Source organism: Phragmites australis, chromosome 14 (assembly GCF_958298935.1).
Source record: "Phragmites australis chromosome 14, lpPhrAust1.1, whole genome shotgun sequence".
Taxonomy (NCBI): domain Eukaryota; kingdom Viridiplantae; phylum Streptophyta; class Magnoliopsida; order Poales; family Poaceae; genus Phragmites; species Phragmites australis.
This window is the reverse complement of record NC_084934.1, coordinates 27,684,861-27,700,991: the sequence shown is the minus strand read 5'-3', so window position 1 is coordinate 27,700,991 and position 16,131 is coordinate 27,684,861. Positions and strand designations below refer to the sequence as shown.

Genomic DNA, 16,131 nt, shown 5'->3' with positions numbered 1-16,131 from the left:
ATAGCGGAGAGCAGTATCGGAAGCGGATGGCATATAAGGAACTGAAATATTTATTCGATGGTATAGAAGTAAACAGAATTTATTCGATGGCGGATTGTAGAATCAGTAGTTATTCAATGGCGAATCGTAGATTTTCTCCAAAATTTGAGGGAAACGAAATAGACTTTTTTAAAACAACAAAAGAGAAATTTGTCGCTACCAGCTGGGAAGGCCCAATAATGATGTACAGTAGTTACCATAGCTGGGCCGACGTGGCACAAACTAGCCCACACACCTCCCCCGTTCAATTTTGACCGCAACAGACAGAGCTTCTTACATGTGGGTCCTACCAATGATCCATCCGGACCGCAACTCAGCAAGCAGATAAAACTGGCATCCGAAAGCCTAAACGGGCCGAAAAGGCCCAGCCCAAACCGGTCACATCCGATCCGCTCCGACTCCGACGACGAGATGGGCTCCATGGAGGAGGCGTCAACCGCGCCGGAGAACGGCTCCGCCGCCGCCACCACCGGCGGAGGCGGCGGCACGGCGTGCAACGGGGCGGGCGCCGCGTCGAACGGAGGTGGGCTAGAGAGGAGGCTGAGGTCCTCGACCGCGTCCGCGTCGTGGGCGGCGCACCTGCCCCTGGAGGTGGGCACGCGCGTGATGTGCTGGTGGCGCGACCAGAAGCTCCACCCGGTCAAGGTCATCGAGCGCCGCAAGCTCTCCTCCTACTCCTCCCCCGCGGATTACGAGTACTACGTCCACTACACTGAGTGTAAGGAGCCTCCTCGCTCGCCCCCATCAGGTTGCTTCGTTTCTAGGGTAGGTTTAGGGCGCTCCGTGTTGTGGAAATCTGGGGCTTACGTGGTTGATTGGGTTTATAGAGTGTCGAATTAGAAGGTTTCTAGTGATGGATTGAGCTTTCGGTTCGCTTTTTCTGTACATTTCGGCAATGGTCATTCTGATGCTCGAGGGTTTTCTAATTAGAGATAATCGTTTGTAATAATTGCAGCGTGTTCAGGTCCTTGACGACTAACTGTAACTTAAATGATTTGAACTCCCAGTTAATAGGAGACTCGACGAGTGGGTTAAGCTTGAGCAACTTGATCTTGATACTGTGGAGACCGATGTTGATGAGAAGGTAGAAGATAAGGTAAGGGAAATGCATGCTGTTCTCTTGTGGTTCTACGTGCTATTGATATCTATACCATTTGCTATAACATTTAATCAGTGGTTTGGTTGTGATATTTTTTAGGAAGCAATGTGTATAACTTTTATTGGCAGCGCCAGTTTCGAGAGAAGAATTCTCATATAATTATCTTTTTACATTTATTCAGGCAACAATCTTAAAGATGACACGGCACCAGAAACGTAAAATTGATGAAACACATGTGGAGGTATGCTACAGATTGTTACTAGTTATTACTCATTATACTTTTACTATTTTCGGTCAAACTATTATGTGAAGATTTTTTGTCTGAGAGTGGTAGTGCATGCATTAGGCGCAAATAATATTTCTTGCTCGTTTCTAGCAACTTTATAGAAATTCTAGGAATGCATACATGAAAAAGATTTGTTGCTGTCTTGCGATTAGATTATGTCTTTCTTTTTAGTTTATGAGCTGAAAGTTTTTTTTTAATCTCAATTGCCCTTGTAGCAAGGTCATGAGGAGCTTGATGCTGCCAGCTTGAGAGAACATGAAGAGTTCACGAAGGTGAAAAATATAGCGAAGATAGAACTGGGGAGATATGAGATAGATACTTGGTATTTCTCTCCTTTTCCACCAGAGTATAATGACTGCCCGAAGCTGTTTTTTTGTGAATTTTGCCTCAACTTCATGAAGCGCAAAGAACAGCTTCAGAGGCACATGGTAGGCTATACTTATTGGTTTGTGCTTTGTATTTACCGGTTTGCCAGATATGTGTTGCTAATATGAGATGAAACCTCCTTGTATTTACATAGTTCTTTAGTGTTTGTCTCGACCCAATTATCATTGATTTCGGTACATAGTACATCTACCACAAGGCGCCACCATGATTTCTTTAAATTTATGCTCTGCAGTTTGTGCAGGATTGATCACAGCTATTTTCTCCCATTTAGTGCAAGGAAATCAATTAAGTAAAACCCTGTGACAATAGCGTTTCACGAAATTTCATAAAATGCCGCTCCTCCGGTCACCACTTATTTTCCTTACGTCTCAGCAAAACCTTCTTTAACAAGCTGAAGTCATGGTTGCAGTTCACTGTCAATACAGTACCATATCTAAGATGAGCCTTACTAGCATCGTAGCATGTGCAGCATATTCTGTTTCCGAGTTGATCTATGATCATTTTATGATGCATTTATTGCATCCTTTTTTTTGTACATATGGTTTATTTTGATGGGTTCTGATTCCTATGCATGTTAAACTACTATAAGGCAGAACTGAATTGTGATCTTATTGTGTTTACTTTTATAGAAGAAGTGTGATCTTAAACATCCTCCAGGTGATGAAATCTACAGAAGTGGAACTCTGTCGATGTTTGAGGTAAGTTTTGAATCCATTTTAACTTCCTCTTAAGGTATTTTGCTATCTGGACATCTTGGCTCTTGATCCTTGGTTTTATCTACATTATGTTGATCGTGTACCAAAGTTTTACTGTTGCTGCTTTTGAGCAAACATTTTGAGAAGATGGCTCGAGCTGCAGATCTGCAAATAGATGCTTACATATTTCTATTTTAGCAGTAGTTATAGCTCACAGTTTTCCCATTCTATGAAGAATTTCTTAAAGTTTCAAGCAAAACAGAATGAAAGGCCATGCATTCATATTGTTAGCAATTTTATCCAGTTTTCTGGTACTGTAAAAGATATCCTGCCGAAATAGGTTGAGAAATCACTTGTTATTTTTCAATTAGCACTGGCCTTTAAAAAATTGAAGAAAATATTTTCCACGCTGTGGTTTTGATGTTTAGAAATGTGATCACGGACATTTATTATTCAAGAGCATGTGATGCAGGAGTGCAGTTGGTGACATCCAGCTGTTTTTCTTATGAAGGAACATATTCTGTTGCCAAACTGCTTGAATTTTCTCTTTGGAAGTCCTGTAACTTTCCTTTGTTCAGTTCTATTAGTATAATGACGTGAAGGGTGCTTGAACAATGGCAGGTTGATGGCAAGAAGAACAAGGTTTATGGACAGAACCTTTGTTATCTGGCCAAGCTCTTTCTTGATCACAAGACACTGTACTACGACGTTGATTTGTTTTTGTTTTATGTCCTGTGTGAATGTGACGATCGGGGGTGTCATATGGTGGGATATTTTTCCAAGGTAAAGTTCACAACAATTCTCTTCAATTATTTATGAACCTATGATACTTGTTTTTACCAACAAACTGAATTCTACTACGTTAGGCTGCTTCAATAATTTGTACGCAAGATATGATGCTAGAAAATATACAGGCACATATGGTTGAATGGGGTGTTCCCTTTGCAGGAAAAGCACTCTGAGGAATCTTATAATCTGGCTTGCATTCTCACTCTCCCTCCATACCAAAGAAAAGGATATGGAAAGTTCCTGATTGCTTTCTGTAAGTTAGGCCTCTTATGCTATATATATTCCATTATCTAATTGCTCAATTTTGATCATGTCATGGACCAAAACTATTTCTGCACCCTAGCATTTTGTTCACCGAGGAACTGTCTTCACTATTGCAGCATATGAGCTTTCCAAGAAGGAAAGTAAAGTCGGGACACCGGAGCGCCCTCTTTCGGATCTTGGTCTGCTCAGTTATAGAGGTTATTGGACTAGAGTTCTTCTAGAAATTTTAAAGAAACATAAGAGCAACATATCTATAAAGGTAACACCCTTCTATCCAGGTCTGTTGCTTTTGTTTTCATTGTTCCCTTTTCAAAAGCTGATTGAATTATGATTCAACAACCTAAAAAGAGATACTTTCTTTTTGGTATTATTCCTGAAACTACCCTACCTAAGCCTTTGATCATCTGTTCGATGACAAAGAAGTGACCCGTGTTTCAAAGGTTGCTTTTTAAACAAGTAGGTGGATATTCTATGCTGCAATGCTGCATTAGTCAAGCATTCCCTAAATAAGGACATTTAGAAGTAGTATTCAGGAACTTAATTTATGCTAAGGGCCTAATGGGATTGCCTCAGGAATTTTCAGGATTTAGTTCAATTTCAGTCTCCCCCTTTCCAAATCAGCAGTAAGTTCTGGATTTCCATAGACTAATTGGCTTTTCACCTTAGCCTTGCTTGCACGTCTTTCCTAGGGCCCCATCCCTAAATACTTTTGGATGTGTGTGAAGCAGACTATTTGATGCTACATATTAACATTTAAATTTGTCTGGATGTCTATGTGATTGTTGTCTTCAGCATAGCGTACTGTGATGCTATTCTGGGAGACAGTAGGTACATGCAATGGTGAACTGGGGTGGAGATTCTCGTACCTTGTATTACTCTTTTTGCAGTAAGAAAAAATACTATTAAACTGGTAAACAAAGTGATTATACAAGATTAGTCAATGTCTTTCCACATTGAAGAATCATGTTTGTAGCTGTAACCACTATAATATCATAGGCAGCCATAACTTATAATGTCATGCGAATTTCATAGGGAGCCGTAACTGGTAATATCAGGATTGTAAGGATTACAGCAAATAACTGATCAGGTTTATATTCTTCAAGCAGAATTATATCCTCAATGAATAAAAAGTGTACTGAATAGCTTTATTTCTGGAACCCAATATCGACAGAGTCATGTGCAACTAGTGTAATCTGCAGAAACTTCCTGCATACAAGGACATGTAATCCATGTGTTCTCTGGCTCTTCAGCCTGTGTCGTCCTGTTCATCTTGCTCTAGCCCTTGAAAACTTTTGGACGTATGCAAAGCAGACCATTTGATGATAGTACATGGAACAATTGGATTCTGAACGTCAATTGTTGTTGCCTTCTTGTCTCTGACTTGTACCACAGTGTTTATTGTTAGAGTGCACATGCTCATAGCAGATCCTTAGAGTTCACTTTTCACAAAATAAAGTCATGAAGAAATCCAAATGAGTTCCTGAATCAAAATGATGGCATAGCGCAACCTCCTCGTCTGATCACCAGTTTCGAACATATGGTTCTTATACGCAGTCATAACTATTTCTAACAGTTTCACACTTGGACACAGGAACTCAGCGATATGACGGCAATAAAAGCAGACGACATCTTGAGCACGCTGCAGAGCCTGGACCTAATCCAGTACCGGAAGGGGCAGCACGTCATCTGCGCCGACCCGAAGGTCCTCGACCGCCACCTCAAGGCAGCGGGTCGGGGAGGCCTGGATGTCGACGTTAGCAAGCTGATCTGGACTCCATACAAGGAACAAGGCTGAGGGCAACAGCTTCCGCCCCAGATTAGCCAAGCTGACCGATCCAACCCTGTACATTTTCTAGGATCTCCCTGACTCGTGTACCGTGACTGTAGTCTGTAACTGTAACGTTGACATTGTTGTTTGTGCTGCAGTAATCTCTGAAAGCGAAGGAACTACAACTCCCACTTCCATCTATCTTGCATCAATCATGCCGCCCTTATCCTCGGTAGCCAATTCAGGGCGAGAAACCAGCAGCAAAGTGAGACTCATCTTCTTCCCCCATGATCCAAGGGAACAGCTATGCTGAACTGCTGACTGTGCCTAGTGCTGATTACAAGATAACAGATCCTGTCCAGCCACTCGCTTAGAAAGGAGGGCCTGGCCCGGTGCCATGTTTGCGGCACATTTGGCAAGTAGCAGCTTGCCGGCTTGGGCACACCTGTACGCCCATATGGGGGGTGGGGTATGCGTGTACGTGCCCATGAGCCTGTGTGCGCCACGATGCGTGAGGGAGACAAACAAACTGGGTCGCTGCCGAGCAGGGGAAGACGACAGAAGCAGTTGGGGCTTCAGGCGGGACGAGATCCATCGTGGCGTGGGGCTCTACGGGGCTGGTGGTGCGTGCGCTCCACCTGCAAACACGGCAGTCCACGAGCCTCCCGCAGGGCGCCCATCCCTATGCTATCCGCAGGACTGACTACTCGCAAGCCTCCGAGTCATCGGCGCATTTCGCATGTCGAACGTGCAGTGCGCGCGCTGTTGCGAACAGTGGGAGTGGTTCCGCATGCATGATGAAGATACGGTCTCTTCTCATGCCGTAAGAAGCTGTTGGGATAAAAAGATCTCTACGCTAATACCGATGCGCCCGCTCTCTCTCGAGCCCTGATCACGCGGGCGTTGTCTAGTGGTTACTACTCGCGGCTGGTTGAGCGGTGAAGCATCTTGTGCGCCACGTGAGCGCGGAAGGAGGACTTCTCTCTCAGAAAATAATACTAAGAGACTGTTTTTATATATTTGTGTTCTAGACTTAATTCATAGTGTGATATATATTATTTTTTTCATATTTATTTATATATGTTTTTCTCTAGCTTCGTCATAAATTTTTATGGCAAATACATTACACCAAGTCTGTTAAGATTATTTTCCCCCAGCGTTGTCCGTTGACGACTGGCCCCACATGCTCCCTGGCATCGCGTGGCACCGCCACGAGGGTGCGATTATATTATAGGCGATGGGTTGAGTTGAGACGCGCCTCGACCTTAATCTGAATTCTTTAATCGGGCTTTACCGGCCACGTGACGTCTCTCCCTCGCTGAACCTACCGCACGCAGGCAGCCATGCTCCGGGCATCATTTCGCACGAAACGCAACGTGGCTCCGGTTTCTTCTTTCGATATCCTCCGTCTTTTCACTTTTTTTGTATAGTTCCCTCCATGTACGCAGTTGGAAATAGTAGCAAAATACAGGAATGAAAGATCTTCATCGCAGAAACGAAAAGAAAAAGAAGAAACAAGCTCGCGAATCGCGAGAGACACAATCTTGTTGTTGTTCTTGCTCACGCAGAGTCGGGTCCTCAGCTATGAAAGCTCGCGATCAGATTTCAAGCACGAAATCGGTCTTCCCGATTCATCCGCCCAACCTGTAAGAGGGCTTAAACTTCACAAGCACTATTTGATATTTTGACGACTCTACTACCACGCCACATGAGACCAGACATCCATATTAGCATCGCACTGCACTATTCTATTCTCGGTCAGACAGACGATAAGCAAGTAAAGACAGTGATGGGTGGGCTCGGCACCGAATGCCTTGACGAGACAGATAGAGAAAGCGGCCAGGGTCGGCGAGGCGGCGAGCGACAGGGAAGGAGACGCATGGCATGGTGCGCTGTAACCCGCGGGGATTACCTCTGTAAAGCACGCATGCAGAATGGTGCCACGGAATGGAGCGCGGTGGTCTAATCCAGCACCACTCCCTTCTGTCGTTGTGGAAAACCATCTGTTTCTGCTTTCTTCCTTTTACTTAAATCCTGTTTCTGCTTTCTTCCTTTTACTTAAATCCTCTCTCTCTCTCTCTCTCTCTCTCTCTCTCTCTCTCTCTCTCTCTCTCTCTCTCTTCCTTCTGCCATGTCTGGTCTACCCTCCTCTGAGCCTTTTCCATTGCAAAACTGACAGAACGGACAGTCAGTGTCTGGGGCCCACCGAGAAAAGAAATGGGAACACCATGTCCATTGCAGAACTGATAAAACTTTGTTTGCCATTGATGTGTTTATTATTCAGAATTTCTGGTCAAGGGCCTGTTAGCTGTTACTGTCTTTTCCCTCCAACCTGAGCACCGCACCACCATGATGCGCTGCATGCATGCATGCATGGCTCATCGAGTTAACCAACCCAATCCAGGTTTATCTGCAAAAGATCTCACATAAAAAACTCCATCATCTCATCGAGTGACAACAAATTACTTTCTATCAGATGATTCAAATCGAAGCAAAGCTAGCCTGCCCAGCTCCCTGCCTGTCCCTGGCCATCGATGACAGCCCCGAGTGGTGTGAGCAGTCCCAGGTCAGTTCATCGTCTTTTCAGTGAAAGTGTACCACCCATATCTTTGCCGTCCTTTCCCATTTGCCGCAATAATTATCCTGCTGCACTTCATTGAAAAAATATCGTGCTGCACTTCAATTTTCTTTCAAACTCACCGACGTTCGTAAGAATATTTGGTCATCTGATTCAATCAGAGCAGCGGTAGATCAGAACAAAAATAATCGAATGTCCTGAACTGAGCTGGTTTGTTAAGGGTTGGGATCTTCCACTAGGTTTCAAAGTAATCAAATGCATTTCTTTTGTCTTGCTTGCCAATGTTGTACATGGTTTGGTGTGGTTACGTACAGCTCATGCGTTGGCTTGGGTTGGTAGTCTCAACCAATTTCCACTCGGAATTTTTCGGTTCAGTACGTGTGAAAAACGTCACTTGATTAATTCCCTGCATAAATTAGTCGTTGCATCGGATTTGCCCCCAAGAAATTGCGTTTCATAACAGCACGGCATGATGATGAACCTATAATCAAGCTAAGAAACTTCCTGAGCACTTCACAGTGATAACTAGGGATTTTTTTGTGTGTGACGTGGGAATTGGGGATTCATAATTATGTTCAAATGCGATGATTATCATTTTTTCCTTCTTGTGACCGATAGTATATCATACGGTGCATAATGTGATAATGAGCTGAATTGATATATCATATGGTGCATAATGTGATAGTGAGGTGAATTGAGTAATCACAAATAGCTCCTAACACATGGCTTTGCGTACTAATTGCGATTTAAGAACTCCTTACACCAATAGGCATCCCATGCAGTTCTCCTAACTGCATGACACCCCCTCATCGTTTTAGTCTTGACAATTAATTTTTTCACCTTTGACATGTTTCTCCTTTTATTGCTTCAACTTCTAACACTTTCAAATAATAGTACTCAATTCACTCTGGGCTACAACTTCTAATGACTTTTAATACGAGCTCTTTGAGAAAAAAAATACTACCTAGAAAACCTAAAATGGTTTATATTTAAGAACAAAACCAACTTTGTAAAACGACATCAACCGAATGTGCAGTACGTTACATACAAATCATCGGAGGTAAATTAGGAAGAATATTTGACTTGTGCAGCTCCAATCACGCTGGCCCCTTTTAAACTAGAAATATATTCCCTGTCCTGACCCAGCGCTTGCTTTACATTCCTAATTAAGCTTCATGTTCTTTTTCCCATGATTCCTCACAATTTTCCAGACACTCACTCATGTCCCTGTCACGACAGCTCCTGGATGGATGCCAAGAAACTCCAAGCTCCAACGCCCATCACCCTTATCGGATTGATCAATACAAGACACACAGTCATTTTCAGGGCATATTTCCTCCCAACAGCAAGCATCCCGGATTAGGATATAATCTAGTACCCTTTTTGAAATCTGTCATGCACTGTGTCCATTCTTCTTCTTTTTTTGTCATCCTTAAACTCCAAAAAAGGCTGCAGACTACTCCATTTCACTGGGCAATTAGTGGAGCAAATTAACATTCTTTTTATCAAACAAAGATTGCGTTTTTGTCTTGTAAATTTTCGAGTTGGCCCTAAAGTTTGCCGGAGAGATAAAAGTTTTCCCCTGATCTACAGCTACCTGGTACAGAAATTGGAGGTAGTTGGACATGTGGACAGGCTCCTGAATCCAAGGCCCGTATGCCTCTCTGAAACTCTGTGAGCTACTGAAATAAATATTCATCACATCAACCTTGGAAAAAGATTACTAGCAGCACCGACTGCTCATCTGATGCTACTTGTCCTCCTCATCCTCGTCACAAAAAACTGTAAGCTTGATAAGCCTTGTTTTTTCCCCAGTTCTGTTCTGACGTTTTTTTTTTGTAGCTAAGCCTGTTTGGATTGTTGAGTGGTCTGAACTCTGAAGGAAGCATGGGGAGGAAAGAAAGCAAGGCAGCTCAAGTGAGCTGGAGGAAAGGGGTCAAAGTCTGAAACAGCCTAGGGGCATGTGGCCATGTGGGGCTCTTGCTTTCCTACCAGTACCCGGTGCGGTGTCTGCACACATCACAGGGTAGATTTATATGTGTTTCTGTTCCACCCTTTGGTTTGGAAGAATGGGAGAGTAATATCGGCCTTGATTGTTTAAAATTTCACTACTTGCTATTTTCAACGGGGTACATGCTACATGATGTATGAATAGATAACAATTATCCAATTTTTATCATCTATAATTCTATAATTCTATAAAATACACGAGTTATGATAGATTTTATCGATATTCACCGTCTACCCGAGTTAACCAAACGGTAACCATATAAAATTGGATCTCGTTTATCCTTAAAAATACATTTAATATCCTATTATTTACTTTACATATCTAGATATCTAATATATGTCTTTATAAATTAAAAAATACATTCAATATCCTATTATTTAACTTTCATACCTAGAATTTTAATATTTACTGGATTGATTCCACATGAGCAATTGCTAATATTATTACAAAACACACTTTCTCGACATAGATGTGATTTTCATACCATGGTAGAGCAGAAAACAGAAAAATGAATGGAAAATTGCCCAAGGTTACCATTCTTTCTTTTTTTCGAGATGCATTACCATTCTCTCTGCTCACACAAAAAATTGCAATTTGCTAGATTTGGTGTAGCCGGTCACAGCAGTCTCACAGCTAGCTTAAACTGCTAAGCACACCCCCCCCCCTACACCACCGCTGCTGCTCCACACAACCACTTGTAGCTTTCCAGTCTGTACTCTCTCTCTCTCTTTCGTTATACCATCCACCCCCTCCCATTTCCAAAAATTTGGCCTTTCTCTCACACATCTCTCGACCACCTCTCTCTCTCTCTCTCTCTCTCCATCAGACACACCCTCTCCAATGGCGGCCGCCGCCACCACCAGCACCACCTCCCACAGATCCTAGTCCTAACTAGGTGTTACCACTAACTTCCCTGCATCTATGGCTGCTCTTCCAATACTTGTTCTGGTACTACTTTTCGGGGGCGCTGCCGGCGACGACGTGGCGGCGCTGCTCGAGTTCAAGAAAGGCGTCGCGGACCGGGCCCAGGACCCGGTGCTGGGATCCTGGTCGCTGCCGGCGACGACCGAGGCTGGCAACGGCGGCGCGGGCTGCCCCGTCGGGTGGCGGGGCGTGGTGTGCGACGGTGGCGCGGTGGTCGGCGTCGCTCTCGAGGGCCTCGGCCTCGCCGGGGAGCTCAAGCTGGTCACGCTGTCCGGCATGCGCGCGCTCCAGAACCTCTCCCTCGCCGGAAACGCCTTCTCCGGCCGCCTGCCCCCCGCCATCGGCTACCTCTCCTCGCTGCGCCACCTCGACCTGTCCGGGAACCGCTTCTACGGCCCCATCCCGGGCCGCCTCGCCGACCTCTCCGGCCTCGTCCACCTCAACCTCTCCCACAACAACTTCTCCTCCGGCTTCCCCACCGACGGGATCCGGCAGCTCCAGAACCTCCGCCGCATCGACATCCGCAACAACTCCTTCTGGGGCAATGCCGGCGGTCTGCTCACTGAACTCCGCAATGCCGAGTACATCGATCTGAGCGACAACCTGTTCACCGGGAGTGTCGATTTGGAGCTCCAGAGCTTGACCAGCATTGGGAACACGGTGAAGTATCTCAATCTCAGCCACAACAAGCTGGATGGTGGGTTCTTCCGGAATGAGACGGTTGGGGCGTTCAAGAACTTGGCGGTCCTTGATTTGAGCGACAATGGGATTGGTGGGACAGTGCCCAGGCTCGATTCATGGTTCTCACTGGAGATTTTCAGGGTTGCTGGCAATGGGCTATTTGGGATGGTGCCTGAGCCTCTCCTCCAGAACTCGATGCGGCTTGTCGAGGTTGATCTCAGCAGGAATGGCTTCTCAGGTATCTTCCCGTTTCCAGTCCATGGACATATCTTGTCGAATTGTTGTGATCTACCAGTATGAATCTCAATATGAGTTGAATGGTGGTGATCTGTTAGTTTATTTCTTGTGTTGTTTAGATGCCCGGACAATGTGGATTGCCAATGAGTTCCCACACCATGGGTGCTTAAATCGCAAGTGGCAAATCAGATAGTGGGCATTCGTGACATGCATGTTCCTTGTGACGGCATTACGAAATATTTACTGCATCTTGAATCTGGAAGACTCCATTTGCTTGGAAGACGAAATATTTACTGCATCTTGAATCTGGAAGACTCCATTTGCTTGGAAGATTTAATGAACATACATAAAAACAAGACTCTTACATGAATGTTGCTTGTGGTGATGTAGAGAGTATGGCATTTTCGTTTAGACGGAGATGATTGGCAACCTTGCACTTGCATGCATTGCTGGCTGACAGTTTCTTAACAACTGTTTTTTCCTGGTTGTATGTATTGCTTTCATAACACTTGTGATATTTAGCAATAATTAGTTATGGAACTAAACATGGCATTAATCTACAATTGTCTAAGTAGTGGTGATTGATAAGCTTAAAGTCAAGTAAGCACTTTTATGCTTATGTGACCAACAATCATGTCAGCTCGTGATTTCTTCTATTTTAAGCTTATTGCTGGATCCATGCCAGCTATTCATGACTATTCATTTGGGATTTCTTCAATCAATACTTTGAGAAACTATTTCAATGTTATGACACAAGATCGACTATCGGAAATATGTATACATTAGAGCTTTCTTGACATTGAGCATGTACTAGTTTTAATAATATGCCAACCTTACCATGATTATCATCTTGTTTATATTCACAGATACTCTTGTCATTGACACTTGTTTCAACTGTAAATGATGCATGCACCCTCTAATTTTGCAGGGTCAGTGCCGGTTGTGAACTCTACGACATTAAAAGTGTTAAATCTCTCCACCAATGTTCTATCAGGATCATTACCATCCACTGTCGGCAAGTGTATCTCAGTTGATCTGAGTGGGAACCTGTTTTCTGGGGAACTAGCTATATTGCGTTCCTGGGATGGGACTGTGGAGGTTATTGACTTGAGTTCAAACAAACTGGAGGGAAGCTATCCAAATGATGCCTCCCAGTTTCAGAACTTAGTCTCCCTAAAGTTGCGGAACAATTCATTGTCGGGATCCCTCCCTTCGGTGTTGGGATCCTATCAAAAGTTATCTGTCCTTGATCTCAGTCTGAATGCACTTGGGGGATCTGTTTTGCCTACTTTCTTCCTGTCACCAACTTTGACAGTCTTAAATCTTTCTGGAAACAGCTTTACTGGGACTATTCCATTTCAGAGCACCCATTCAACAGAATCATTACTGCTATCTTCTCAACCTGCTCTCAAGATTGTTGATCTGTCCAGTAATTCTTTGTCTGGTCCATTGCCACCAGACATTTCTAACTTGCAAAAACTTGTGTTTCTTACTCTTGCAATGAATGAGTTGTCTGGAGAGATTCCGAGTGAGATAAGCAAGCTTCAAGGATTGGAGTATCTTGACCTATCACATAATCACTTAACAGGCATAATTCCTGAGATGCCTCAAACTGGTTTGAAGATATTTAATGTATCTTACAATAATCTACAAGGAACCGTTCCTAAAAGTGTTGAGAAGTTCCCCTTATCTTGCTTTCGACCTGGAAACGACTTATTAGTTTTCCCAGATGGTCTGCCTGCTGGAAATGATGATTACACTGGAGTTGGTCAGAGTCAAACGTCTAACGGACACAAGGCTGGTGTTCGAGTTGCCCTTATTGTTGGCTGCATTGGAGCCATCTTGCTTGTGATCTTCATAGCATTGGCAGTCTATGTGGTCAGGTCTCAAGAGCTTTGTGGAAGAAATGGATTTAGAGGTCAGATTACTATCAGAGATCTAAAGGGGAGATTAAGCCGTCCAAACCTGTTCAAGTCGCCCAAAGATAATGTTATACCTAGTAAAACAAGCTTCTCAAATGACCATCTCTTAACAGCTGCAGCTAGATCAATGTCTGCCCAAAAAGAGTTGTTGGCTGAAGCTGCTGTTGAATATGGCTATGCTGATCCAAAGGAAGTTGCTGGATCCACAAGTTCTGGTGTGGCTGAGACCTCTGCTGCAGTCCAGGCTCAGGAGTCTTCTCCACGGTCTGCATTGCCAACATCACCACATTTTGTTGATTCTAGATTTCATGAGGAACCTGTAGCTTTTGAAGTATACTCACCAGACCGGTTGGTTGGGGAATTGATTTTCCTGGACAGCACTTTGGTTTTCACAGCTGAAGACCTGTCACGTGCACCAGCAGAGGTTCTTGGAAGGAGCAGTCATGGCACAACATACAAAGCTGTGCTACAAAGTGCGCATGTGCTGACAGTGAAATGGCTGCGTGTTGGTCTTGTGAAGCAGAAAAAAGAGTTCACTAAGGAGACAAAGAGGATTGGCTCTATCAGGCATCCAAATATAATTTCATGGAGAGCCTTCTATTGGGGGCCTAAGGAGCAAGAGAGATTAATTATTTCTGACTATGTCAATGGTGATAGCTTGGCACTTTACCTTTATGGTAACTATCTCATGCTCATTTTCATTTGAATAATCAATCTTTTTTTTGCTTATTAGAATGATATACATTGCCCATTTACGATGTAGTATCTTACACTTACATCATCACCATGGGGGAAAAATGTTTTTCTACTGCTATATATATTGATATATATGTTGCATCTAAGTCTTTAGTCATTCCTTGCAATACCTAACATTTGCTTCCAGTCACTGAGGATATAATCTCATCGTGTGTGCTGCAGAATCAACTCCAAGAAGATACTCCCGACTGTCAGTTTGTCAACGGCTCAAAATTGCCATCGATCTGGCTCGCTGCCTCCAGTTCCTACACCATGAGAAGGGCCTGCCTCATGGCAACCTAAAGCCAACTAATATATTCTTGACTGGTCCTGACCTCTCCCCGAAGCTGGTGGATTACGGTCTACATAGGTTCATGACTCCAAGCGGCACTGCTGAGCAAATACTGAATTTAGGAGCGCTAGGGTATCGAGCCCCAGAACTGGCAAACACAACAAAGCCTGCACCATCCTTTAAGGCTGATGTGTATGCATTTGGGGTGATCGTTATGGAGATGTTGACGCGCAAGAGTGCTGGAGACATCATCTCAGGCCAATCTGGTGCGGTTGATCTGACCGACTGGGTTCAAATGTGCAACAGGGAAGGACGGGGAACTGACTGCTTCGACCGAGACATTGCAGGCTTGGAAGAATCTCCGAGGATAATGGACGAGCTGCTTGGGATCTCGCTTAGGTGTATCCTTCCTGTAAATGAGAGGCCTAACATGAAGACGGTCTGTGACGATCTGTGTTCCATAACAGTGTGAGTTTCCCTTTGGTTTCCGGTGTACATGTAACCGATCGATTTTTGGTTGGTCCCGATTTTTTTTCGTGGGTTTTCCAGAGCCTTGTAGCCAGGGTTTGCTTGATTGGTAACTGTTAGTGTAAAGAGGATTCGATCCACCCATTGATTGATTGATATCAACCTTTGCCATCTTTCTTGTGTTAGACACCAATGTCTTGCTGCCTGCGAACCAAAATCTTCCACAGAACATTTCCCTGTGAATTGTACGGTGCAGCATTGTCCCCGTTACCTGATACTGCAGCTGCAACATGCAATCCTGCAAGATTGCAGCTGATCTGCACAGCTCGTGTGAAGTTACTTCGATTTGGCCCGGCTATTACTGGCTTTTACAAGAGGCACATGCTGTAGCAACCATACTGGCACAAGATTTACTGATCCAACACAGGAGGCGTTACCGAACCGGTCCATGCTGCAGAGACCACGTTCTTCCACCTCGGAATCTCATGATCAGCATCTCAGCATCGACTCCCAGCTGTCCCGACGGACTGGATGGACGGTCGAGATGATGCCAATTGGCCATCGGATTGACCGGTGGGGCCTGCGCACGTTGGCACGGGCCCAGTTCCCAGCCTCCCAGGTGGGGCAATGGTCTTGTTACCAGACAGGCATTTGGGGGCAGTCCTTTGGTTGCAGAGCAGCGGACATTTCGGCCATGGCATTTATGATTTTGCTTGAGCAGTGAAGCCGTGAAGGCCTGCCAGCATCGCTGTGGGGGCTGTGGTCCTTTTCTGAAACAGTTTTCGTATCGACACTCTTGTCAGCACGTCAATTCGCAAATGCACTTGTCCATAATTACAGCTGATTCTTAGTATCTTGAATCTGGTGGATCAACCTTCTGGACGCCTTCTAAAGGCAGCCACTCAAATCGAATCGAATTGAGTTCTTTTTATGCATCAAATGTCCGTTTCTATATT

The 16,131-nt window shown here is 44.4% G+C and overlaps 2 protein-coding genes across 3 annotated transcripts; both read left to right on the top strand.

Moving 5' to 3' along the window:
• The first annotated feature begins 379 nt into the window (after positions 1-379).
• Positions 380-5,510, top strand: LOC133891181 (putative MYST-like histone acetyltransferase 1). 2 transcript variants are annotated; one of them, XM_062331899.1, is made up of 9 exons: positions 380-757; positions 1,047-1,135; positions 1,320-1,379; positions 1,640-1,852; positions 2,444-2,509; positions 3,128-3,289; positions 3,455-3,548; positions 3,676-3,818; positions 5,151-5,510. In XM_062331899.1, exons 1-9 carry the CDS (start codon positions 451-453, stop codon positions 5,352-5,354), a joined length of 1,338 nt encoding a protein of 445 aa, XP_062187883.1. In that variant the 5' UTR covers positions 380-450; the 3' UTR covers positions 5,355-5,510. The 2 variants fall into 2 exon arrangements, with proteins under 2 accessions (XP_062187883.1, XP_062187882.1); XM_062331898.1 differs by having other exon boundaries at positions 2,441-2,509.
• Positions 5,511-10,602: 5,092 nt separating this feature from the next.
• Positions 10,603-15,346, top strand: LOC133890998 (probable inactive receptor kinase At5g10020). Its single transcript, XM_062331668.1, has 3 exons — positions 10,603-11,759; positions 12,687-14,357; positions 14,599-15,346. The coding sequence occupies exons 1-3, from the start codon at positions 10,838-10,840 to the stop codon at positions 15,177-15,179; spliced, it is 3,174 nt and encodes a 1,057-aa protein (XP_062187652.1). The 5' UTR covers positions 10,603-10,837; the 3' UTR covers positions 15,180-15,346.
• Positions 15,347-16,131: the final 785 nt, after the last annotated feature.